The 26,809-nt window shown below is 39.2% G+C and overlaps 1 protein-coding gene across 3 annotated transcripts in view; it reads left to right on the plus strand.

Annotated features, from left to right (window-relative positions):
* Positions 1-26,809, plus strand: part of Kcnh5 (potassium voltage-gated channel subfamily H member 5) — a 294,555-nt gene that overhangs the window by 17,350 nt on the left and 250,396 nt on the right. For all 3 annotated transcript variants that reach the window (XM_057782950.1, XM_057782948.1, XM_057782949.1), the window contains exons 2-3: positions 3,625-3,748; positions 18,618-18,724. In XM_057782950.1, coding sequence (XP_057638933.1) covers positions 3,625-3,748; positions 18,618-18,724 — 231 coding nt within the window. The remainder of the gene's footprint in view (positions 1-3,624; positions 3,749-18,617; positions 18,725-26,809) is intronic.

Consider the following 26,809-nt stretch of genomic DNA (forward strand, 5'->3'; position numbering starts at 1 on the left):
TTACAAAAAGCTTGAAAACCATGGGTTTCTAAGAAGCTTCTGGGAGGAAGAAAAGGTCCAGGTTAGCAAGCATTTTGATTTTCAACTTTTCTCTCTTTTTTAAAAACACATGGTACCATTGTTTCCAGGACACTGGGAATCCTTTCAATCAATAAGTAACACATTATAATCCAAAATTTGAAAAATTATTTTTAAATTGGCAAGTAAAAGTATACAATTTTTGGTATATGTTTATGGTAAATGATAGGATGCTTTCATATGTAAGTGTACTGTAGAAAAGCTAAATCAAGCTACTTAACGTGTGTATTCCGTCTCATGTCTTTTTCGTTGTTGAGAATAAAATCTACTCTCTTGGTGACTTTCAAGTATACAATATATTGCTATAACTCTCGTTGCCATGGAAACTGTAGCTCTTTTGAACTTATAATCGCTAACTATAATTTTCTGTCCTTTGACTACATCCGTTCAGCTCCTCTACCCTTCAGTCCCTGGTAACTTAGCACCATTTTTTTCTCCCTCTGTTCTGTGTGTTTAAATTGCTTGGCCACTTTTTTTTAACGTGTGTAAGTAGAGGATGTGTGTGAGTTGGGGGATGTGTGTGAGCAGTCCTCAGTGTATGTGCTGTAGAGAAAGCAGAGCTGAGATGATCCTTAAGGGTTGGATAGGCAAAGGGATATGGGAAAAGTATTTTGAGTAGAGCATCATCAATGAGCATGTTTGAGAACTGCTAAAGAAACTGACCTAAGCCTGACGGTGTAGACGTTAGGAGTAAGAAAGAGTGTGTTTATGTGAGAGGGAGGGGTGCTTGTAAGTGTGGGAATGGATTTGCGATCTGATGGTGTAAGCATTTAAGCTTCCTGATCTGAATGAAGAGGGATGGCATTGGTTTGACTATAAGGCTGAAAATCAGGATGAATTAAGGCAGGATATAGCGCGGCAGCCATATGGCCCACCATGGCTTCTGGTCATTTGGTGTACAGCTTACAAATTAGAGAGGGTAAGCTAGCCTGGGCTAAGAGAGGAAAGAAAATCACTTTTGATGATTACAGTTTATGCCATAGATAAATGAAACCCCATGCACTTAACGAGGAGTTTATGCTTTCTCATCTTTGCAGATACCAGTTAATCTTCCTCATCACGCTGGCTGGGTTCTCCAGGGGTATACTGTTAACTGTTCTCAGAACGAAGGCTTAACTCAAATGTCAGCTTATTGTTTTTTTAAATATTCACTTAAGGGAACCAAGTACCTATTGTCCTCCTGTGTTTTCTAAGCTTATGTGCAGTTAAATGTGCTTACCTGTACAGGATCGGTGAGTTTGGACAAATGTACATACGTGCATCTCACTTCAAGAGAGTGAACACTTATACTCCCCAGATAGATTTTCCCCTTCTCTTTCCTGTCATCCCCTCATTCCCTTCAGAAATCATTATCCCGGACAGTTAGCATAGCCATCACCTTAAACAGTCATCACAACCATAACGAAAAGGAAACCATTCTATAGCTCCCTATCGCCACTGTGGTTTGTCTGTATTTAGATTTCACATGTTTGGCTTCTTCCTGCCCCCATAGTATTATTTTAGGTTAACCCACGTTGTGACGTGTATCAGAAGTTTGTTCTATTTTAGAGTAAAGTGGTGTCCCTGGTACAGATTTGACACCACTTAAAATCCATTCTCTTGATTTGCGTTGTTGCCAGTGTTTGACTACAACAAGTGAATCTGATGTGAAATTTTATGGCCCCTTTTTGTTCAAGTATGTTTTCATTTCACTTCAGTAAACAAGTAGGGTGAACCTCCAGGGTCACAGATGAATATTTAACTTGACAAGAAACTGTGCTCCAAAGTGGCCGTGACATCTTGTGTTTTCTTAATATTCTATATTTACATCTAGGTCCAGTGGTCCCAGGTTCTCACCAGTGCGTTTAGTATTGGGTTGTAGCTACCCCGGTGGGTGAGTGGTGGGGTGTCACCCGGGGGAGTGGTAGGGTGTCACTATGCTTTTAGTGTGTACTTTTCTTGTGAGTGGGAATGTGTTCTATTGGTTGTGGCACACCCTGAGACGTCTGTTCAAATCATTTCCCCAGTTTTTAAGTTGGGTTGCTTGCTCTTCTGGGCGAATTCCATGTAAATTCTGGATTGGACTTCAGATATCTGTTTTACGAATCGTTTCTCCCAGGCTGGTGGTTTCCATTTTATTTTCCTAACAGTGTCCCTAGATGAGGAGTTGAGTTGCATCTCGACCATTGTGCCAATTTATCAACGCTTTCTTCTATGGTGATTGCTATGCGCTTTATATGGTAAACTTTTGTCTTCCTCAAGACTGCTGAATTCCCACCTGGGTTTTCTTCTGAAAGATGCATAACGTTTGCTTTTGTTATGGGATCTATGACTTTTGGTTCCTTAGCTTGATGTGACTTTCTGTGTAAGGTCCACCACCCTATCAACTGTCCCTCCTGGGAGTCTTCTCAGGGTGGAGACTTAAGAAAGCACCTCTGTTTTCTAAAGGCTTTATCTTTTTTTCACTATTGCCCTCAGAAGACATTTCTCATATAGCTTTCTGTGCTTGATTTAGTAACTATTCCACTAGATCATTTTGATTGCTGGTTATTTATGTTCTTAAAAAGTAAATTTGATACGAAGAACAGGAGTATGTTCTTCTAACCTTTACTACATTCCAATATCTGATTTACAGCCCCACCTTTATAGAGCAACTATTATTCAGTAAATGCTGAATTGCATTGTTATTTTTAGGAGAACCACTTCTGAATCAGGATTTCAAGTCTGCTACTCATAATTTAATATTTATTTTTAGATTCTACCCAAAGATGAGCCCAAAGGAGATTATTTTATAGTAGATTTTATAGTAGAATATTCCTTTTACTTTTTTATTCTTTTAAGATATTTATTTTAAATAGTTTTAATTTGTGTTAGTATTATTTGAATTATTCTTTTCATTTTCTTGTCATGAGACTATTAACATTGCTAAAGTTGCAGCCTGAAAGTGTTACTTTTTCAAATACACCGGTTTGAACTAATTTTATGCCTAAACCAAACCCTTTTTTTCATGTAAAGTAGAGCGGCAATGTCTTTTATATAGAATACATACATTTTCTAAGTGCTATGGCACATGCAGAAGTATTGATTTGAATGATCTCATTTTTCAGAGAAGACTCTTTAATGCTATTTTAGATTAGATTTTTCTAAAAGGAATTTGTTCCACCAAATCAGATTTTCGTTAGTAGGATATTTTTGAGGGATGTGTTCAGTTTGCCTCTGCTACAACATCAATATTCTGAATTTGTAGAAAAGTGACTCTAGCCCATCTTAATAAATTTGCATGTTTAATCATTGTTACTCACTACTAGGCATCTTCTTCTTTCGTTAGACACTTGAATGCTAAAAGGTGCCGTGCATCGTTGTAGGGGATTTTGGTTTGTTATATAAAGCTTGTAGCTATTGCAGCTGTCATTGGTCCTGATGCTTAGTTGATTATGGTGCAAGGTGTACCGTTTGTCTCAGAGCACACCATCATTGCGTTTGCCCATCTTTTAAAACTGCCTTTTTGATCACTTGAAAGACGAAAGTTGTTCAATGAAGCTAAGTATATATCTCTCTCTTCTTCAGAATCAAGTTTCTTACTGGGAAATGCCCAAATTGTGGACTGGCCTGTAGTTTACAGTAATGACGGTTTTTGCAAACTCTCTGGGTATCATCGAGCTGACGTCATGCAGAAAAGCAGCACTTGCAGGTATGTACACTGAATAACTTTGGAATTATTTCCAAATAGGAATAAAATTCTGAGAGTGGCCGAGAGGATTGTGCTTACTTACCCTCAAGACTGGATGAAAATTATGTTAGAAAGTTAAAAAAAGACTTAATTGTGAACAGCAAATATTTATTTTAAAAGCTATTTCTGATAATTTTTGCAAAGGCAGAATTTTGCCTGTGTGTGAAGTAATTCACTTGTTAAATTTTGTTTGGTCATCTATAACCAACCAGGAGATAGTCTGGGTACTGGGTGACCACGGAGTAGTCAGTATCAGGGAGCCACTGATGACAGCGACACCTCTGGAGCAACTAAAATTGTCCCTAACAAAATAGAAAATATAACCCAGCCAAGTGGAGCATGGTTCACGAGGATGCCAAAGCCTGAGAGTAGAGCTCTTATACTGAGCCAATCACATGCCTTTATAAGTTTGGTGTAGTCACCATCGCTGTTTGGTTTGTTTTATATAAAACATCTGACTTTTGTATTACTTATGACAACTTTAAAAATAGGTCATGTCTACAAGTGTAAGAAGAATTGTGACTAAAAGGGAATCAGAAAATGAGCAAACAAGTAAACCAACCTATCTATAAGGAACTAATTTAGAATCTAACTTGGCCACCATATTTCGGTAAGGACAGATGGGACTTCTTCCTGCCCCCCAAATGGTTTAGTTTTTTTTTTTTTAATTTCTAGCTTAACTAAGGGTTGGAGTTAAATTATTTTGGAACTGAAAAGGATCTGGAGTTCTCTTTTAGTTCAAGTTCTGAGAAACAAACGTGGTGCTATGTTAAGGGATGTGTCCATAGCTGGTTTTTGCCCTACCCATTTATGCTGAGATCCAGTGTGTGCATGTGTGTGTGTGTGTGTGAATGATCTATATGTATGTGAATGGTCTGCATCATGATGAAGTCTAAACCTCAAACTACTCAAATTCGACACAGAAAAACTTAAATAACTTCTTCAAAACAGATTCTAACACTTCTTAAATTTATTGAACCAGAGTTAGCCAAATTGGGTGTTCAGGGCCAGTTCCATGTTAAAGCAGAAGCTCAGATGATTTTGATGTTTATCAAGGCTTGAGAAACAATCTGTTCACACTTCCTTCTTTTCCTCTTCCTCTCCACCACCAGACACCCTTTGCCCCCTCTATTGAGGTTATTCCTGCATTTTGTGTATACTCCCAAGAATGAAGCAAAAGAATACATGGGAATAATGAAAACTGTGACCTGTGGATGGGCCACACCTTTGGTAGTACTGATGTCTTTCTGACATTGGAAAGAAATTTGATCTTTATGCTAGAAAAACCATGAAATACTAAGGGTGTGGTCAGCGTTGGAGGTGACACACAGTATGTTGTGTATTGTTGTTTCCAGGAGAGTTTAAGTTAGGAAAAGGGAAAGCTTTCTGGTCTACCTTACCCTGTGGGATAGGTACTACAGAGAGCCTAAGGGAATGAAAGTGTCTCCTATCTCTTTTTGGGTGCTTGGAATCTCATTTTTGTGCCAGATGCCATTTTCCACCTAACCAGATATCTGCTTCTCTATGTAAGATGTTCTTGTCCTTTCTTTGACTCCAGGTAGAGCACTGTGTGCATCTTTTTTGCAGCATCATATTGGTCTTATATTACCTTAACATATTGGTATGTGTATATGTGTGTACTGTAAAGTGTGTATGTATACAGGTGTGTGTGTGTGTGTGTGATACAAGTATGTATAGGTGTGAATGGTTATGTTCATGCATGTGGAGACCAGGGGAGAACATTCTGCATCTTTCTCTATTGCTCTTCACTTTATTTGTTTGTTTGTTTGTATTTGTGAGTGAGACAGGGTCTTTCACTGAACTATTGAACTAGAAGCTTACTCTTTCAGTTAGGCTACCTGGCCAGTGAGTGTCTGGGATCCACTTGTCTCTGTATTCTACAATTGGGGTTACAGAAGTGGGCAACCATGCCTAGCATTTACATGGGAACTGGAGATTTGAACTGAGGTTTTCAGTGCTCTTACCCATTAAGTCATATGACCAGCTCTCACAGGGTGGGTGGATTATTCCTATTGCTTTAGTTGTCTTTGAGAAGTATGACTATTGCTGTCTTGATCTGCTATCTTTCCCTTCTGTCCCCTCTCTTCAGTTTTTCAATACTGGGCTTCTCTGTGTAGTCCTGGCGGTTCTAGAATTTACTCTGTAGACCAGGCAGGCCTCAGACTCAGAGATACACCTATCTCTGTCTCCAGAGTGAGTGCTGGAATAAAGTGTGTGCCACCAATGCCTGATGCCATGGGTACCATTTAAACTCCACCTTCCTTCTTGTGTCCCATTTGTTTGTCCTGTCCTATGATGTGCTGTTTTATTTGGTAAATGTAGGGTTTTTTTTTCCTACAGGCAGATGCATAAAAAATGCTTGTGCATCATATTAATGATGATTTTTTTAAATTCTAAAAGAGTTCTTTTTTCCTTCATGTTACCAGTACGAGAAGTACCTTGAAAACAAGAGATTCAGTCGTGCTTACCTTATAAAGTTTTACCATGTTTTACACCATCTATCTATCTATCTATCTATCTATCTATCTATCTATCTATCTATCTATCATATGTCTGTCTGTCTGCCTGCTGCCTGCCTATCTGTCTGTCTGTCTATATGTTGTGTAACATGTGGCATGTGTCCTGGCGTGACTATGGAGGTCAGAGGACCCCTTGTGGAAGTAGTCTCTCTCCTTCCACCATGCAAACTTCAGGAACTGAGCTCAGGTAGTCAGGCTTAGCAGCACGTGACCTTACCCACTGAATCTTCTCACCAGTCCACGCTTACTTTAGAATGCACTGTTTATAGACCTAAGAGTGCTTTGTTATCTGTCTTCATTAAATTATACTGTTTTCTTTCACTGTAAACTGTAACCTAGGTCTTTCATACTTCTGCAAAGCATGATTTACTTAGGGCATTTCACCTCAGTGTTAAAGCATTCCAGAAAATTTTGGATTATTTGGACTTTTCCACTGTGAAACAAAGTGAGCATGTCCTTCCTCAAGTCTCCCCCACCTCTCAGAGACATGCTTTCAAAAATGGCCATGTTCTGAATAAACAGTCTTTACTCACTGGAACGGAATATGGAGAGTGTTTTACTCATCTGAAGATTGCAGTCATTTAAGGTTTGCCGAGAGTCACTGATGAATGAGTAGACACTATGCCCCAGCCCTATGAACAGACAAGATACCCATCCCTGACAGCTGTTTTTGGAAGCATGACTTATGAAAATGCATTTTCGTTTTAAACTTTCTCATCCTTCTTTAAAAAATTAATTTTACCCATTTTGTGTTGATTGTACCATTATTTAGAAGAGCTAAGAAATAATAAAGATATCTAGTTGTAAGAAATTTGTTAAAAGTATTAAGGCAAAGCCCTAGCTTCCTAAACCACAAAGTTGAAAGCTCAACAGTGGATAAAGCAGATAACAGATTCCAGGACAGAAAACAAAACAAGACAGACAGACAAACAGATTTGGTCTGTCTTGTGAGTCCAAATATTTTTGTAATATCTGGTTTTCTCTCTATATTTCTTGAGAAATCTTATAAAATCTTTTGGCCATCAAATGCAAGGAGACAGAAGAAAGGAAGAATAGAATTACACAAAGATTTAGAAACATAAGCTCGGGGTTAATGGACACTATTGTTATAATTGGTGATTCCAGAATCCCTGAATTCCACAGGAATATGATCAATACCTCACACAATAAAGAACTCTGAAAATAAATCAAATAATTTAACTGATTATTTTGATCTGTACAATTCTTTTGATTAATCTTCAAAGCCAGCATACACAGCAGTGGGTTTCATTATGGCATTTCTGCAAATACATGTCACTGTCCTTTGTTCTTCTTCGTCTTCCTGTCCCACTGTCTGCTCTCACCTCCCCTCCGCCTGGATGGGCCCCCTCCTCCCATCAGACAGTCCTCCCTCACCCTTTCATGTCACATGCACTCTGTTATGCTCTTTCCTGTCACCTCCCTATTAAATGTAATAAAAGAAATAATAAAATAGCATCACTGAGTCAGGAAAGGAAGATGACTCAAAATTCCCTTCCAAAGATGCAATTTATCAGGTGAATGTTCTCCAGGCTATCAGCAGAAACAGTACAGTACATTAGATCTAAACATGACAGAATTTTTTACTGATTTTAATGGTTAATTTTATTCAGATATATGAAAATAAGAAACCAGTGACTAACAAGCCAATGAGCTATGATATCATGTGTCAGAGAAAAAATTGCAGACATTATAATTTTATATATTGTGTAATGTGTTATATATGCTATATATAGTATATATTTGACTTGTATATACTTATTTATGATTTATATCATTTAATTATTTGAATTGAAATCAATAAGATTAGGGTGACAATGAGTTAAATAATGGCATGTCATAATTTTAAAATATTTAAGGGTGAATTGCTTTATAGAAAAATAAAAACTATCAAATTGTGCTTTTACATATCAAGAGACTGAAATACATTTCTTATGTCTTTTTATCTTTTTCCATATTTTACCCAATTTCTCTCCCACTGCATACAAATTAAACCCAATTCTCGCTTGTCAACAGCCTGGCCATTGCACTATCTTTATTGTTGCAAAGATTTCATGTCACATTCACTCAGCCCCAGCTTCTTCCTGAGGTGTGCTGTGCTGGTGCGCTCTCCACTCATTTTCTAACACTAGATCCTTGAAATGGAGCTGCTTTCTTTAAGTTCATTTTTAAGACCTACAGGATCGTGCTACAAAACACTATTCATCATTTGAAAGTTTTCAGCCACCCTCATGTTTTTGAGACTTCCTTAAGCATTTTTATCACATGCCACTTCACTGTATTTCACTGTAGTTGATTACTTGGCGGTCACAGCCTTCCATGACATCCATGACATCCATGACTTCCATGACATCCAAATTCCTGTACTTTACACATCAAATGAGTTGGAGATGAGCAACCTTATATACATCCCAGCCTTGTCTGAGAAACAGTCTCTGAGCCAGAGAGCATATGCACAAAGGCTGAAGTATGCAAATTCTATAAAGGATGCCTCACATGGCTGTTCAGAGAGCCCTTCTAGTCTCATGGCCCCCAACCATGACTGAGGCTTCTGGTTTTCTACTTCCTTGCTGTGTCATAATAGTAGCTAAAGTTTTATAGTTAAATCTCTCTCTCTCTCTATCTCTCTCTCTCTCTCTCTCTCTCTCACACACACACACACATGGCACTGTCTGACTTTTGTTTTTGCTAAAGGAAAATAAAAAGGTACTCTATAACATATTAGGACTCTCAGGACTTTCCAATCTCTTTCGTTTTATAATCTAGTAATTGAATTTCCAAGTCTTAGATTACTTGCTGTGTGTTAGAGCACATAAAAAGTATTGGTTGTTCAAAGGACTGTAGGTTTAAGGGAAGGAGTTCTGGCCTTTGAAGCTTGTCAATGGTTAGGTGGGTACCACTACAGTCTTCTCATTTTCATTAATCTGAAACTTTAAAGAAATCTGCTCTGCTTTTGGTTTTGGAATAGTGAAATGGGAGAGTGATTATGCAGGCTAGGTAGGGGGACTTGAGGAGCAGACAGATGCTTTCAAAATTAATCTCCCTTCCCCACTGGAAAGCCATTCCCAAACTCTCACCCAGGTCATCAAATTAGATAGCAAAGCAGAGCTGTTAAGAGTTAATGATGGGATGTCACAACCAGTCTTATCAACACAAGATTACCTCAGCAGCCCACAAGAGTGCATCAGACATGATCATGGTGTCAGTTGGTTCCCTTTGACTGAGGACTGCTTCTCGCAGAGCCACCAAGAAAAGCTGTAAGAAGGAAGAGATGCCTCGGTGAACCCAGACTCCCCAGGTTAAGGGTACCCATTACTGTTCTGATTTCCTTTAATATGACATGGACCTACTTTTGTGACTCCATCTAAATCCTTTTAAGACCGTGTACGTTTGAGTTGTAAAACCTTTTTGTTAGGATCAACTATATAAAATAATGTCTTTGAATTATTTTTAAACTACTTCTTTTGGATCCCCAGGATATTGGTTTTGTGTGATTTTTCATTTTTCTTTCTTAGCTCCTCTCTCTCAGGGCTCTTTTTCTTCTTTGACTACATATCTCCATTTATACTCCTATCCCTCACCTAGCTAATGATTCTACTGTTGCTGCCATTCCCAAGCTGAACCCCATACTTAGCAACAGCATAAGTCACCCTGTGTTTAGTTCTTGGATTAAGCATTTGCAAGTATGTAGATGACAACCTGCATATTATATTGCCCTTTATGAGTGGTGACGATATACTTGTGGTATTTTCATCTAGGAACATTGCTGGCCAATGGAAAAGTGAGATGGGTTGATGGGGCTCATAATTAAGATTACTTATTTATTTAGTTTTAGAGCTAAAAGATTCTTTTCTCTGTTGGAAGTCTATCAACATTACAGCTGTCTTGGCTGTTAAATATAATGAGAACTGCTTATGAGATCTTGATGAGAGAATACAGAATGCAGGAATAAATAAATCCTGTTATGAGCCAAAGTCACATTTCTCAAAGATGTTCTTGGACAGATGTAAATGGAGGATCAGCAGAAGCTGAGTCAGCCTCGATAGAGCCTGGGCTAATCCTGAAGAGAATATCCCCTCACTCCAAAGTTCAAATTTTATCACCACATCTGTTGTACAGCAAGAACGTGGCCGTTATACAGGATCAGACTAGTGTAGGAGGTTTACTGCAACCTCATGGATCACAGAGAGGAAGCCACAGGAAAGAAGACACAGTGTGTAGTAGGAGCTGCGGGCTGCATTCCTGCTGCCCAGCTCCCGGTTGCCTGGCTAGCTTATGGCCCGAAATAATTACACACAAATTGTATTCATTTAAACACTACTTGGCCCATTATCTCCAGCCTCTTACTGGCTAATTCTTACATCTTGATTAACCCATTTCTATTAATGTGTGTAGCACCATGAGGTGGTGGCTTACCAGGAAGATTCTAGCCTACGTTCATCTTGGGTCAGAGCTTCATCGCATCTGCCTCACTGCCTTCTACCCAGCATCCTGTTCTGTTTACTCTGCCTACCTAATTTTCTGTCCTATCAAAAGGCCAAGGCAGTTTTTTTATTAACCAATGAAAGTAACACATAGACAGATGACCCTCCTCCATCAACAGTGTGTCTCCCTAGAAGCTATAGTCACCCATCTTTTATTATGCATTTGTATCCTTGAATGTGGGAGAGCAAGGAAGTAGAGCTGACCTGTGCACGTAGTTTTATACCACCACCCAAGAAGCAGTCCCGTAGTGTTCCAGCCATCACATGACCTGTTACAGTCTGTAATTTCATGTACATTATCTTTTTAATTTTTACCCTTGAGCTATATTATCACTGTCATTATTTTGCTGTTGAATAAGCTAAGGCCAGAGAGAGATGAGGGGTCTGATGACTTGTTCATTAAATATAGCTTGCAGTTGGCTCTCTAAATGCAGGGGTCCTCGGGTATATCATGGGTTCTCAGTTCCATAGGAGAGATGGGTCACTGCTGTGAAACTAATTCCATTTTCCCACCGACAGAATGAACTAGAAGTCAGTTGTAATTCCTACAGGGCAGCTTAGCACTCTGTATGAGTTGAAGCTATATGACATAATTGCTACTTCTAAAATGTGAGTCCCTTCAAATTCCATTAACCATTCAATAACTGCACTGAGTTTGGGTCATCTTAAGTCAGGACTTTAGAAACTGCAGTAAAATAGTCAGCATTTGCAAGTAAAACATGCAAGAAAACAAACATGTCTTATCCACTTAACAACATAGCATTGTTCAGTCATCAGTATTATCTGGGCAACCTTGAGCAGAAATAGTATATATACATATCTAAAACTTTATGTATTATTTATAATATTTTATCTTAAAATTTTATGTATTTTTATTTATATTATAATAAATTCTAAAATGTATTTTATGATATATAAATTTTATATATATATAACTATATATTTAAATAATAATATCCATTGTAGTTAGAATAAATATCTTATTATGGTTATATTTGCATTCTGATAGCTTGTGGTATTGAACATTTTTTCTTCATATAGCTGTGGATGTATTTCGATGTTTGAAAAATATCTAATTCAGGGAATTTATTCATTTCCAACTGGAGTCAATTTTTGGTTGAGCATTTTAAGTTTTTTATGTATTCTAAATGCAATCCTTTGTCAGACGAATATAATCCTTTGTAGCTGTCCTCACTCTGTTGTCTAGGAGGAGATTCACCTTACTTTTGTCACCTTGCCTTATAGAGTCTCACCCTGGCTGTTGCCTGCCTCACCGTCTTCAAGTCTTTCCTCTCTGTCTTCTAATTGTTTTGTAGTTTCGAGTTTCAAACTTAGTCCTTTAGTCCTATTGATTTTCTGTTGATTTAGGCATAGGCTGAGAGGAAGGGTATTCAGTTTTCCCAGGATTGTTTATTACGTATGCTCTCTAATGTATTTGGATATGTGTGTATTTTTGTGTGCATGTGCGAATGAGTAAGTATGTATACATGTGTGTGAGTGAGGGAATGTGTGCATGTGTGTGTATGAGTATATGTGAGTGTGCATGTATGTGTGTGAGTGTGCATGTATGAGCGTGTGTGAATATGTGCATGTACATGACTGAGCATGTGCATGAGTATGTATGAGTGAGTGCATGTATGTGTGTGTGTGTGAATGTGCATGTATGAGTGTGTGTGTGTACATGTGCATGATTGAGTGTGTGTGCACATGTGTGTGTATGCATGCATGTCCAGGAGTGAGCTTGTGAATGTGTGTGTGTTTTACCTCCCTCAGGTGTGGACAGTAGTTGTAGATATGTAGGTTTAGTTCTGGAGTCTCTATTTTCTGTTCCCCTGTTCTGCATGTCAGAATTTACACAGTACATGTATCATTGTGGCTTCTGTTGTCTTGTAGAGTGTATTACAATCTCTTATTGTAATTGGTTCCAGCTTCTTCTATTTTTTTATTCTCAAGAATGCTTTTAAACCTTAGAGTATTCTGTGTTTTCTTATGAATTTGAGAATTTTTTTCTTTCCGTGAAGGATGACTGATATTGTGATAAAAGCCACAATAAGGGTCTATATTTTGCCGAGTAGCATGGACATCCTAGCAATATTAATTGTTCTAATCCATATACAAGTAAGATATTTTCATTTATGTATGTGTGTTTATCTTCCTCCAATTCTTTATCAGCCTTTTGCAATTTTCATTTGTGGAGGTCATTTTCTCTCTGAGATTAATTCACTCCCAGGTATTTGATTTTCAATAGCTCTTACAAATGGGCTTGCTTTGCGATTCCTTTCTCAGCAAGTTCATTATGGTGCATAAAAATGCTACTGATGTTTCTATATTGGTTTTGTATCCTGAAACTACCAAATTTAGCTGCCTATCCTTGTAGTCTTTTGATGAGGTCTTTAAATTGTGGTTTACAGGATTATATGACTTCCTTTCTATTTGGATATCATATTTTTTTCCTTTGGCCTAACTGCTCTGTCTAAGAATGCCATACTCTGAGGACTGTGAGGGTTACGAGTGGATCATGTTGTCCAGTCTCAGCACCTCTCCATTTACTATGATATTGGTGAGACTATCATTTGTGGCTGCCTTATGCTGCGTTCATTTGTTCTATTCCTTTGCTTATCTCTGATACTTCTTTACTGAGTGTTTATGGGACCTCTGGATGACCTGCCATTGATGAGAATGGGATGTGGATATGCACAGCCACCCTGTGCTGTAGCCTATTTCTCTCTTTAGATGTAACAGTACTTTCCTTGTAACATTGTGTATTGCTGTGGGACAATGGGCTGTTCCCTGCCACTTGTATTATTTTTAATAAAATGCTGATTGGCCAGTAGCCAGGCAGGAAGTGGAGGCGGGGCAATGAGAATTCTGGGGAGAGAGAAGTTTCAGTCTGCAGTTGTGACTCAGGTGCAGAGGAAGCAAGATGTGACCTGACGAATAAGGTACCGAGCCTGTGGCTAATATAGACAAGATTAATGGGCGAATATAAGATGTTAAGAGTTAGTTAATAAAAAAAAGCCTGAGCTGCGAGGCGAACCAATTTATAATTAATGGAGACTTCTGTGTGTTCCTTTGGGACTGAATAACTGAAGGACCATGGTAGTACAGAAAACCTCAGACAACAGAGTATTTTATTTTATTTTGAGACAGGATTACTCTCTAGCCCTGACTGTCCTGGAACTTGTTCTATAGGGCTTAGAATCTGCTTGCCTCTGCCTCCTAAGTGTTGGCTTAAACTGAGGTATTCTAGTATTAGTTAGATATACATATTTTATCTCCCATTGTGTAGACTGTTTTCATTAACACATATCACCTCTCTGTGTCTTTCTGGTTTGTAGTCTGCTTACCTAAGCGTAGCTGTTCTTGCTTGCTTTGTGTGGAGTTACTTTTTTGATCCATCAATTGCTGTGTGTTTGTGTATGCTCAATGGTGAAGATGTCAGTCCTCCTTGTAAGCAGCATGTGAATCTTGCTTTGTACTCCATTTGGTGGATATTTATTTTTATTTGGGGCTTTTAATGTGTTTGCATCCAAGGTTATTAGTGTTATGTGTAGAATGATTTGTGTCATTTTGCTCACGTTCTGGTCTCAAATAGCTACATTCTAGTCAAGCTCCATGCTTTAGCTTTGCTGTTTTCTGTATGGGTGAGATTTGATTCTCTTTATCTTTTATGTAACTGCTCTTCTACAGGCTTTTAGTCTTTTGCATCTATTATTCTTTTTATTTTTCACTGGCTGGCATAGCCTCTCTTGAGAATATTTTGTTAAGGTTGCTCTAGGGTTGATGGATTCCCTAATTTTTATTTTGGACTGTCACCTTGGACATTGTTTTAGCTCTCCTTTGTTCCTTCATAGCATCTCTCAGTCAAGGTTAATGATCTTTCTTTCCCTCCCTAACTTTTAATACAGTGTCATATTTTCTTGTAGTCCACTTGTTTTCTGATGAATTTAATGGGGCGTAAGTGTGAGTGAATGCTTTTTTTTTTTTTAAAGAATGCTTTTTTTTTTTTTAAAGAATTTGAAAGTTTGGCTATGAAATGTAGTGATGAAGACATGTTTGAGTCAAATCTCTAAGGGATCTTTTGGGCTTTCTGGGTCGTCTCTGTATCTCTTTAAGCTTAAGAAAGCTATCAGCTTTTTCTTTGTCAGTATGAAAGCTTCATCTTCTCTTTTTGTTCAGGTCTTAAGTTTTCATGTAGCCCAGCATAACCTTGAACTCATCATGTAACCAAGGGTGACCTTGAACTTTGGATCCTTCTGTTTCTGCCTTCTGCCTTCTGTTTCTGGAGTTTCAGACATGTGACACCATGCCCTGTTTTATGCAGTGCTGGAGATCAAACCCAGGGCTCTGTCCATGTTAGGGAGGCACTCTTCCAATGGAGCTACATTCCCCACCCCTAGCATGGAACTTAAAAAACACCCTGGAAACTGCCTTATTCTTGAGCCACACCACTCCTAAATATGCACCTGGGGGACTCTGAGTCCCACCACCAAGATGCTTGCCCATCCATGGTCTTTGCGGCACCATTCACAGTAGCTGAATAATGAAACGAGCCTTGATGTCTATCAGTAGATGAATGGGTAAAGAAAATGTGGTACTTACACTCAGTGGGATCTTAGTGAGTCATAAACAAAAATGAAATTGCGACGTATTCAGGAAAATGGATGGAACTGGGACTCATTTGTTGTGTGGATAGGTTTTCTGTGCTTTCCTTTTTCCTTGGCTCCTGGAAGGGTCATAATTTGAACATTTGTTCATTTGCACACATCTCATAAATCTTGGAAACTTTCTTTGTTCTTTCTAATGAGTTTTCTCTTTTATTTTTTCAGTGAAACAGTGGCTCTTCAGAAGGTCTGTCTTTAAGTTCAGACATTGTTCTGCTTGATCTATCTTGTTGAGGCTCTTGTTCATATCTTTTATTTGACTTATTTCATTCTTCAGGTCTGAAGTTTATAGTTAATTTGTTTTGATGATTTCTCTTCATTGAATTTCTTATTCATTTCATTAATTGGTTTCTTTGTTTCACAGAGTTATTTATAATCTCTTGTATGTCACTGAATGTCCTTCAAATTACTCTTCTGAACTCTTGCTCAGGGATTTTGTCTATTACCTTTTCTCTGGAGTCTTGTTGGAGAATAATTGTACTCTTTTAGATTTATCATGTTACTTTGCTCTTCCAGACTTCATGTTTCCTTATGCTAATATTTGCATGTCCGGTAGAACAGTTGTCTCCACTACTAAGTCACTTTTATATTTGGAGAATTTCTTTTGGCCCTGTCTGATTAGTAGGCTTTATTTTGGCCATCTTAGTTACGGTCTCCAAATAACTTCAACTGTTATCAGTGGCTGCAAGATCAGTTCACAGGAAGCGGGATCATAAAGACTGTTGCTCTCTGCAGGGCTGTCAGGTGGGGCTATTTTAGCAGCCCAGGAGGGTATGCCACACAGAAAAATAGGGAAGAGTGCTTACCTCGTGGAAAGTGTAATGCTGCGCACATGCATAATAAGAGGATTGTGTGCCTATTTCTGTGGGCCATATTCCAAGGAAGTGACGTTAGAAGGTCCTTAGGCAGGTGTGGCATGGTTCCTATGGTAGAGGGAGCAGGCTCCTGTGTGGTACAGAGTGCATCTATAAAGTCTCTCGCAGTAACGTGGAGCTAGGGACACTTTAGTCCCCGGGGCGGTGTTACACAGGAAGTCAGTCAGGTAGGGAGAAGGTAGGTGATGTGCAGCAGCAGCCCAGGCAGGAGAGAATGTGCTTCATCACTTGAGTTCCTCATCTGTTTGGAGCAGCATCATGACATGCCCTCCCTGAGGACTTGGGAAGACTGCAGGATTGTCCAGTCCCCCCACCTCCCAATTGAGGGTACCAGTGTGAGCTGTTGGGGGTCTCCTATGTATTTTTTTGTTGTGATAAAACTTTTCAGGTATCAAGCTGGTCTTGATCTGGGCAGTTGATATCAGGCTCTTTTCCCTTCTTTACTCAACCGTGTAGAGCCCTCATGACCCGGCATATCTCCATTTCATCCTCTTTCCTACAAACACTGAATAGTAGCTGTCCTTCCCTCCCTTCATCCTTTCCCATCGTTGTAGTCACTTCTGTTGCCACTAACTATTCATCTTGCCATAGACTTCCTTCTATTATGAACAGGGCTCATCTTTTTGGGCATGTAGAAGCTCACCCCTTAATCCTATATTTACTTTTGATGCTCTAACCATATCAACATGTATCTGTTCCAGACAACAGCTTTGGAATTCTCCTATGGAATACACTTATTTATGAACCATTTTCCTCATTTTTGTTGTTGTTCAGGAAATCCCTCTGAAGATCTACTATCTCTCAACTGGCTGCAGCAGCAACATTTCTACGGTCCCCTCTGTCTTCTGTAGCTTTACTTTGTCCCCGACAATTATTATCCTTCTTTTTTTTTTGGGTGGAATTTAGTATTTATTGGCTAGTTTTCATTTCCTATTGTCCATTTTTAAAAAAAATAGTACATTGGAATATTACCAGAGACAAGAAGGCAACACAGCTTTGTGCTTTCCCACCAGTGTGAGCTAAGTAACCAATGCAGTTACTGATACTGGCAGACTCTGAAGGAGATGATGTGATTGGTTATGACTCTAGACGGACAGCTATTATCAGTGAAAATTCCCTTTTATCCTTGGGGAAAATAGGTTGCAGGACACCCCCACTCCAGTGAATTCTGGAAGTAACAATGGGACCAAACTCTGCATATCCTGTTTTCTTCCATACATAGATATCTATTGTAATATTTCATTCATAAATTAGGGATACTAAGACATTAGCAATAATAATAATCATCATCATCACAAAATAATTCTAGTAGTGTATTGTGATAATATGTGGCCACTCTCAGAAACACATTTTTAATTTGTACTTTTAATTTTCAACTAAAGAAGTGTCTTATGAGTTCTCTTCAGAAAATTTGAATTTCAAGAGTCATTATTATTGCATTTTGAGACTATCATTAAGAAAACTAATGGTTACTCAAATATACACACTGCCAAACTAAAGTGGCTTATCTGCTGAGTCAGTGGGTTGGAGACCAACTGGGGAGCATGAAGTGTATGGACTCATAGAGATTTTGGATACCCTGAGCAGGTGGTGGGGCTCACATCCCTCGGAAGGGGTATGGAGTAACATTGCAAGAGCTTTCATTATGCTGTTCAGAATGACACAAGTTTTTAAACTTTTGAACTGTACATTCCAGAATTTGTAAATCGGATCATTGTTGTTCTTTGAAATCAGAGAAAATTGTCCACACACAATGGACAAGGGGTGTGTGGCTGTATGGGTGCCTTTCAGTGACATGTGCTTCATGCAGTTACAGTCAGCATACCATGGTAACTGAGATTCAAACACTGCAGGTATGAAACGTGTTTAATAGAACCACAGTGCTTGGAATTTGTGCATATAGAAACTGTAGGAGCTACTCTCTCTGCCTCTCTGTTTCTCTTCACACGCGAAATGGCTTCTAAAGCTGACTGTCAGCAGGAAGTTTTAGAAACAGTGGTTAAAACATGTCTTAGCATGTAACATGTCTTAGCATGTTACATGTCTTAGCATATTACTGACTGTACATATCCTCCCACAGGTTGCAAACTTCCAATGGATACAAAAATTTCACCGAAATAATGTTTTCTATATTTTAGTTCATTGTACAGGGGCATCAGTTTAAGCAAAATGAACCAGTAAGACGATGATGTGATTTGATGTAGTAGTCTAAAGTGACACAAAAATATCAATGGACTTTTGTCTTTCAGTTTTATGTATGGAGAATTGACCGACAAGAAGACCATTGAGAAAGTCAGGCAGACTTTTGACAACTACGAGTCAAACTGTTTTGAAGTTCTTCTGTACAAAAAAAACCGTAGGTATTTCTGTTATCATTAAGATGACCTAGGTCTCTTCTAAATGTTATAGTTTAGGGAATGGTAGCTGAGCAACAAGGTGGAGAAGCTACCATGTGCTATGACTGCTCTTGGTGTGTGGGGAGAGGTTGCTGGTGAAATTGGAAAAATTAATAAATGATTCTATGAAAAGATCCTCTCAAAAAATGGACGCAAAACAGTTTCTATTGTTTTAATTTAACAAATTTATTTTAATTTTATTTAAAAATATATTATGTGTATGAATGCTTTGCATATATATATATATATATATATATATATATATATATATATATATGTTTGTATGTGTAAAATATGTGTGCTTGGCCAAAGTCAGAAGAAGGTGTTGGATCTCCCAGACTGATGTTGCAGACGGTTGTGAGCTGCCCTGTGGGTGCTGGGAACTTAACTCAGATCCTCTCCAAGAGCAACAGGAGGTCCTAACCACTGAGCCACCCATGTCTCCAGCCCCACATTTTTATTTTCAACATCATGGTTGTCTATTTATTAGGTACAAATTAGCACTATGATTTACAAATACAATATGAATACTTAAACAAATAACCTTCAACACTTCAAATATTGACTTTTTGTGGTGGGAATTCTGGAAATTCCTCGCGTGGCAACTTTGGTGTCTGCACTATATTGTTATTATTAACTGTGTTCACCATGCTGTGCAATGCGTTTCATAACCAGACAGAGAAACTTTTCTCATGTGTCATCTAGTCTTTGTATTCCTAGATCATCTTTTCTTCATTCCTACCCAACCCTACTGCTGAGAACCTCTACTGTCTGACATGTGTTTAATCAACTTAAGTCTCACTTAAAATGAGTAGGTTTTATATTGTTCTTCTGTGCCCGGCTTATTTAACTTAGTATTTAGTATTATGATCTTGTATTCCTTCCATATTGTTGCAAATGCCACAATCATCTCTCTCTCTCTCTCTCTCTCTCTCTCTCTCTCTCTCTCTCTCTTTCTCTCTCTCTCTCAACTGCATGTGTGTGCATGTGTGTACATTTAAAATTTTACAACAGAATCATCATACGACACAGCAGTCATTTGGCGGTCAGAGGAAGACTTTAGGCATCTTCTATGATCTTCTGCTGGGTCCCCTTGAAACAATGCCTCTCACTTGAGCTTCTATCTTTCAGTTAGACTAGCTAGTCTGCAAACCCTATCAGTCCCTCTGTCTCTGCCTCCTTCCTTGTCTCCTGTTTCGCCCACTGCTGGGGTTATAAGCATACACAGTGATGCTTGGCTTTTTATGTCGGTTTGGGATCCAAACTCAGGCCCTTTCGCTTACTCAGCAAGCATTCCTACCCACTGAGTCATCTCCCCAGTCCAAGAAATTCTTTTAAATGCTGAGTAGGATTCCACGTTCTATACACATTTTATTTTTTTTATCAGTTCATCTTCTAATGGACATTTAGGTCAATTCTAAAATTGGCTATTGCAAATGTTAGTGCAATGAACACGAGCGTGCAGATATCCCTTGTTTCGCAGATTTCCAGCCTTTAGGGTAAATATCCAGAAATGGCGCTGCTACAACATATGGTGATTCTATTTTAAAATTTTAAAATTAGTCTCTGAGTAGGTTTTCTATAGTGTCTGTACCAATGGATGCTCACAATACATTTTTATAGATTCACTTTTCATAGTTACTGTACAAATGTCAGTGAGGTGGATAGGTGGTTATTTGATGTCAGTCTTTACAAACATAACCTTTAGCTGGATGTTGTCTGTTGCCTGGGGAAGGGTAATGGACATAGGCACGGTCCTCAGAACAGGTCATTCACATCTGCTGATTGTTGCGAATATTCTTTGGGGTTAAGATTGTACACCACCAATTGTCAACTATGCCATCACATAGAACCTCATGGACAGACCTGTTTGGGAGGTTAAAATAAAAATTAACCAATCAGCTAGCCACCACCATAACCACCAAGCCTCCATGCATATTCTCACCCATCAAGCCTTCTATTTGACTTGGGTTCATTGCATGGATATGAAGAGTTCCTTCATAACCCTTAACCAAGAATCCATGCCAAATGACGTCTGTGTGCAAACGTTTTCCCATGGAGTCTCACAGGGTATATTAAGGACACACCCAAGGGCAGAGCCCGTGCTCAGTAGTAGATGGCCTCCACAAACTGAACTCAATGGTAATTTGTAGACTTTTTGTCACATACTGATTTGTTTAGGCATTTTTTGTTTTTCTGGTTTTTTGCTCATATATTATGATTTATGATTTTGTGTTTTTGTGGGTTTATTTGTGTGTATATATGTGCTTTTACTTTTTAAAAAGTTCTGAGTTGGGTGTTTTTGTTTGTTTGCCTATTTGTTTTCTGAAGAGAGAAAGAGAGAGAGAATGAAGACATGGAATTGGGTGGGTATGGAGTTGGGGAAAATCTTGGAGGAGATGGGAGAGGAGGAACTGAGATTAGAACATATTGTAAAAAAATTTGTTTTCAATAAAAGTGTAAATGAAAAAAGTGTGTGTGTGTGTGCATGCACTTTTATGATAAATGATGACAAAATCCATTCTCATCTTCAGTGGCTACTGAAGTGTGAGAGACATTCTAACATCATCAGAACGCATTTTTTTTCCTACGATCAGTATATGCTGGATCTTGTGGTGCACAATTTTCCTTCCATTTCCTTCAATTCTTTATGGAATATGTGGAATTAAAATTAGATTTTCTTTTTTAGCACTAGACCCACAAAAGGATAACAGCAGTCGTAGACGCTGCCTCGGAGCAGCGCATTTGCTGGCGGGAACATTATCTCTCGCGGTTTTACCTCTCGAAACCTCAATCATTTCATCTTGCAGTTTAGAATCAAGTCCGAAGAGATGTTTCTGTTTGCAGTCATACTCAGCTGCCAGCTTGTCACACAGAAAGCAATCAGTTCTCAATGAGGTTCTCTCCCTGCTGCAGAGGTTATGGATCCTTTCTGGGTCTTCTTCCCTCAGGTGCTAATGTTTAGTTACGATTCATAAGATGTCCAAACGTCTAAGCCTCTTCATCTTTATATAGATTTGTTAGTCTTGAGATGACCATGGATATATGGCCCAAGTTTAGCAAATAACAGGAGAATTAAGGCTGTTTGCCTTGGCACTTAAGCAGAATTAACAGGTACTTGCTGAGTTCTCAGACATTGTAGCCAAGTCCACAGTTTGAGTTTGTCGGTAGTACCTTAATGGGATTCTGTTTTGTTTATTTACTTTAAAATCTATTGGTAATGACTTGATTTGCATTATTATAACTCACCTTCCAGAATAGTTTAGATGTTCTACATTGTACACACGGTTGGAAATTATTATATGACTTTTGTTCAAGTCTGCCTGGCTCTCTAAGGTGAACCGTGTATTATGTGTAGGTGTCTGCGTATAGCTGTTAAGAGACAGACCCTGCAGCCCAGTAGATGAAAACTCCTGCTTCCCTCTGCGTGTTCTCTGCATCCATCTTTTTTTTTTGATTTTTCTTTTGATAAGGATAGATATTATCCAGGCATTAGGGTAGCATACAAGTATCTTGGCCAGTTGTAAAGGACTTTTGTAAGTGGTCATCTAAGAACATCTTTTGCATACCAAACTGGAAAGAGTGTATTCTGTGACTTTGGAAAATGTTAGATAGGAAAACTGACATATCTGTAGAAGACCGTTTGGGGAATGCCTGAATTCCAAGCCTCCCAAGACTTCCATCATGTGAGTAGGTTAGGTTAAACACCGTTTGCCAATGGGGCGGTTGAGGTTTCTAATTTACTTGATCAGGGGTTGGCACTTCAGTTTGTACCCTCTTTTTTATTTCTTCCTATCTAGTGTTCTTATTAAAGGAGGCATTTTCTGCTCTGGGAAAGTTTAGTATCTCTGGAGCCAAGACAGAACCTAGCACCTATGTTCCTGGTGTGTAGTGACCAGGCTCTGCTCTGAGTGGTTGGGAGTGCACCTCCATCCATCTCTCTGACTCCTTGTCCTTCTGACCCCTAGCACCAGAATATCAAGGGTATTTCACCAGCTACCTGAAAACATTTCGCCTCTTTTCAGAGAGTTCTGTCTCTGCCAGAATTTGGAAAGTGGCTGTTTCCATGGATGTGGCACCAGTTATTATTATTTTTTTTGTCCAGATTTCTAGCAGGACCTGGCAACCAGAAAGGATTTTCAAAGCCCCTATCTCTTTGTTTCTGACCCCTTTGCTGCTAGCCCACCGTGCTGGAACAGCCTCAGGTCAAGCACACAGCAGCCTCTGGCCCCGGTTATTTGTAAAACTGCCTGTCACTCACAGCTCTGACACAGTGTAACACAAGGGGCAGGAAACAGAGAGTCTGCTTCGGAGATGATGTGGTTGTTTCCTGCATCTCTTTCTTACTCTGCAGTCATCGTGGAAAGGGCTGTGTCCTCCTACGGGCCTGGGCCTGCTGGAACCACCAAAGACTCAGTGGTGGAGCCGACCGTGACTGTTGTAATAGGAGCGGCAGGGCTGCGTCCCCAGGCACCCGGCCGCCCACATGGCTTATGCCCCAAAATAATTACATGGAAACTGTATTCTTTTGATCGCTGCCTGGCCCATTAGTTCCAGCCTCTTATTGGCTAGCTCTTACATATTGATCTAACCCATTTCTAATATTTTGTGTAGTACCACGAGCTGGCTTACCAGGAAAGATCTTAACCTGCGTCTGTCTGGAGTGGGAGAATCATGGCGACTCCTTACTCGGCTTCTTTCTCCCAGCATCCTGTCTGTTTACTCCACCCACCTAAGGGCTGGCCTATAAATGGGCCTAGGCAGTTTCTTTATTATTTAACCAATGACCTTCCTCCATCATTTCCCCTTTTTCTGTTTAAACAAAAAAAGGCTTTCATTTTAACATAGTAAGATTACATATAGCAAAACAGTTATCAAGCAAGAATTACAGTTACAATATTTATATCTATTTTATCTTTTATCATAACTAAGGAAAACTATAACTATAACTAACCATTCTTCAATTCCATCAAAGACTCCAGAAGGATACAATATTACCTAAGTAAACAAGAAATAAGAAACTTCAAACTCTAGAAATGACAGAGACATCTTGCTGCCTGGACAGTCACCCAAAGTTCTTTTGTACCGTTGGGGCATCCATCTTCGGCCTACAGGCCCATAGTATCCAGCAGACATTTTCATGAAGCAGGAAATTCCAAAGACAGTTCAGTCATTTTCTGCTGTGTCCTGCAGAATGTCTCGCAGACTCTTTCATGAATCAGGAACCCCGAAAGACCATCTCACCTTTAGGCAAGTTCAGTAGTCCTCTCTCTGCTGGTTCTCTGTGTCGTTTATGCATCAGTCCAGGCAAGAGCAGTTTCTTGCCCAAATGTCTATCAAACTCCATAAGGAGCCTCTTCGATGCCCATCTTCCTCTTGAAGTAGATTGGTGCTGCCAGGAGCAGATGTGTCTCATTGTCATAAAAAGCCCTAAATTATTAAAACACTTAAATGCCATATTCTGTAGCCTTTGAAAGATATGAAGAATGCCTATCTGAAATATATCTATGCACATCTAGAAAATCTAACTAACATGACTACAAGCTTTACTATTATTTATGATTATCCATTAGCAACCTATATTTCCTAATTATACATTTTTAAATGAACTACACAATCACAATACCTTAATCAAGATCAGAAATACATATACATATAACAAAATTGACCTTAAAATCTATACAAATGCAAATTATTCATATCTATATCATATCCCCCTTTAAATGTAAAAGAATATTCATAAACAATATTTGGGAACATGGGCGCAGTTTTTTCTCTCCAAACTGCTTCCTGCTGAATGGGGGCGTCGTTAATTAGGTCTTTCATGGTATAACCTGTGTGCCAGGGTCAACTCAGTTGGCAGTTGAGTAAAGTAGTTTTCTGAAAGTGTTCACAGCAACCTTTCAGGAGGGCGTGGTCTATCATACCATATTGGGATAGACGCAATCCACAGAGTCTCATCCTCTGTAAAAACAAAAGAAGACACTCTCCAAAGCATCATATCCTTAGACCCATATTCTGAAATCATAATACCCTTATATCCATTCTGGTTTAGCTTGGCAGCCCATATAATGAAATGTCTCTCTGTAGTTAGCTCCTTTACAGTCAAAAATTTTAAAGAAAACACAATAATACAAAGAATCCAGACTCTCTGTGAATTTTCCATTTTTACGTGGCTTATTTTTCTTTATTTCTTTTAATCTATAATTATCTGTACTCTGTCTCTTTAAAGACTTTACCCTTTTTTTAAGACATTAACTTTATTCTTTATATATATTTTTCTCTCTCTCAAGCCTATGTACATTTATCCAACAGTGTCTGAATCAGTTCTATTGTGAATCTGTAATTTTTTTTTTTTTATCCAGGAGCATTTCTTAAAATGTTAAGTACTTCTTAAAAACTTAAGTTGCACCACGTACAGATAATACGGTACTGCCTGTGTCCTGCCCAGTCTAAACCGTAACTGAGCTGTTATTACAGTAATTACGGTAGTTCCTGCCTGAGACCAGCACAGTTCAGAATGGCGGAGCTGAGCCCTCCTGCCTCAGAGCCATTTGGTGCCCCTGAGCCACACACAGTTCCAGGCACACAGCAGTCCACATTGCCATCAAGCAAGCCGTAGCACTTTACTCCAAATGCTCCATTCAAAAACTCTGTCTCCCGCAGGAGCCAGACAGAGATCGTAATGGCGGCACAGCCCAGAAAGCCGGCATTTTAAAACAGCCAGTTTTTTCCTGCTGCTGAGTCAGGACAATTTCTTTGCAGCACGCAACCAACAAACAGCAAAAAGCTGTCTTAAATTCTCTTTCTGTCCTTTTTAAGCCCTCTCAGGTTTTATGTGGAGTTCATTATCACATTGGGCGCCACTCTGTTGTAATAGGAGCGGCAGGGCTGCGTCCCCAGGCACCCGGCCGCCCACATGGCTTATGCCCCAAAATAATTACATGGAAACTGTATTCTTTTGATCGCTGCCTGGCCCATTAGTTCCAGCCTCTTATTGGCTAGCTCTTACATATTGATCTAACCCATTTCTAATATTTTGTGTAGTACCACGAGCTGGCTTACCAGGAAAGATCTTAACCTGCGTCTGTCTGGAGTGGGAGAATCATGGCGACTCCTTACTCGGCTTCTTTCTCCCAGCATCCTGTCTGTTTACTCCACCCACCTAAGGGCTGGCCTATAAATGGGCCTAGGCAGTTTCTTTATTATTTAACCAATGACCTTCCTCCATCACGTGACCTTATAAATCTCTCTGCACTGCTCTGGCTCCGTGAGCCTGCTAAGACCACTCCTCTTGTCTTAAGGACAAGCTAGCCCTCACATGACTTAGAGAGATTCTCCAAGTTTAGTCAATAATTTAAGAGCACTGTTATTACCTGGATGTTTAAACAGAATTGGCAGTGGCTTTAGGTGATGTAGCCTTGGATACAGATGGGAAGGAGCTTGTTATTTGGCTATTAGGGAACCCCTAATGCTGTTAGTTCACACCTCTTGTAGCTGCACGTCCACTCTCCAAGTCTTAAACCTGACTAAACCCCCTCTGTCCCTAAGAAGGAATAGTTTGAGGGGCTGATTGCACCTTTGTTTGATAAAAATATTATGGAAAATGTGTTTTAAAATTTTTTTTTAAAACCTATGATGTGTATTGCCACTTCGTGAATCATTATTCTCTTAAGGCTATTTCTTGTGCCTTCATCTATTCATTCTTTGCAATATGTCAGTTCCTGGTCTGTCCAGATCTTGAGCTTTGACCCCTGAAACCCTCATCCCTCTAGAGAGTGCAGTGGCTCTCCTTTGAAGAAGGATGTGGCAACATTGAGCCTTGAGGGGCAGGAGGTAGTGGCTCTAAAAGACACCCAAGAGTCTCAGACCGTCAACACCGTGTTATTTTCCTTTCCCTGATAAGACTGCCCTGAAGCTTTCAGGTAGCACTCTCTGTACAGTACATATCAAGTACTGTTGATGTCTTCTGTGATTGGGGACACAGTCAAAGCCATCGAGGTGTCCCATAGGTCCATCTGACTGAAGAGAGAGCCTTGGGATAG

This window comes from Chionomys nivalis, chromosome 10, assembly GCF_950005125.1.
Source record: "Chionomys nivalis chromosome 10, mChiNiv1.1, whole genome shotgun sequence".
Classification (NCBI taxonomy): Eukaryota; Metazoa; Chordata; class Mammalia; order Rodentia; family Cricetidae; genus Chionomys; species Chionomys nivalis.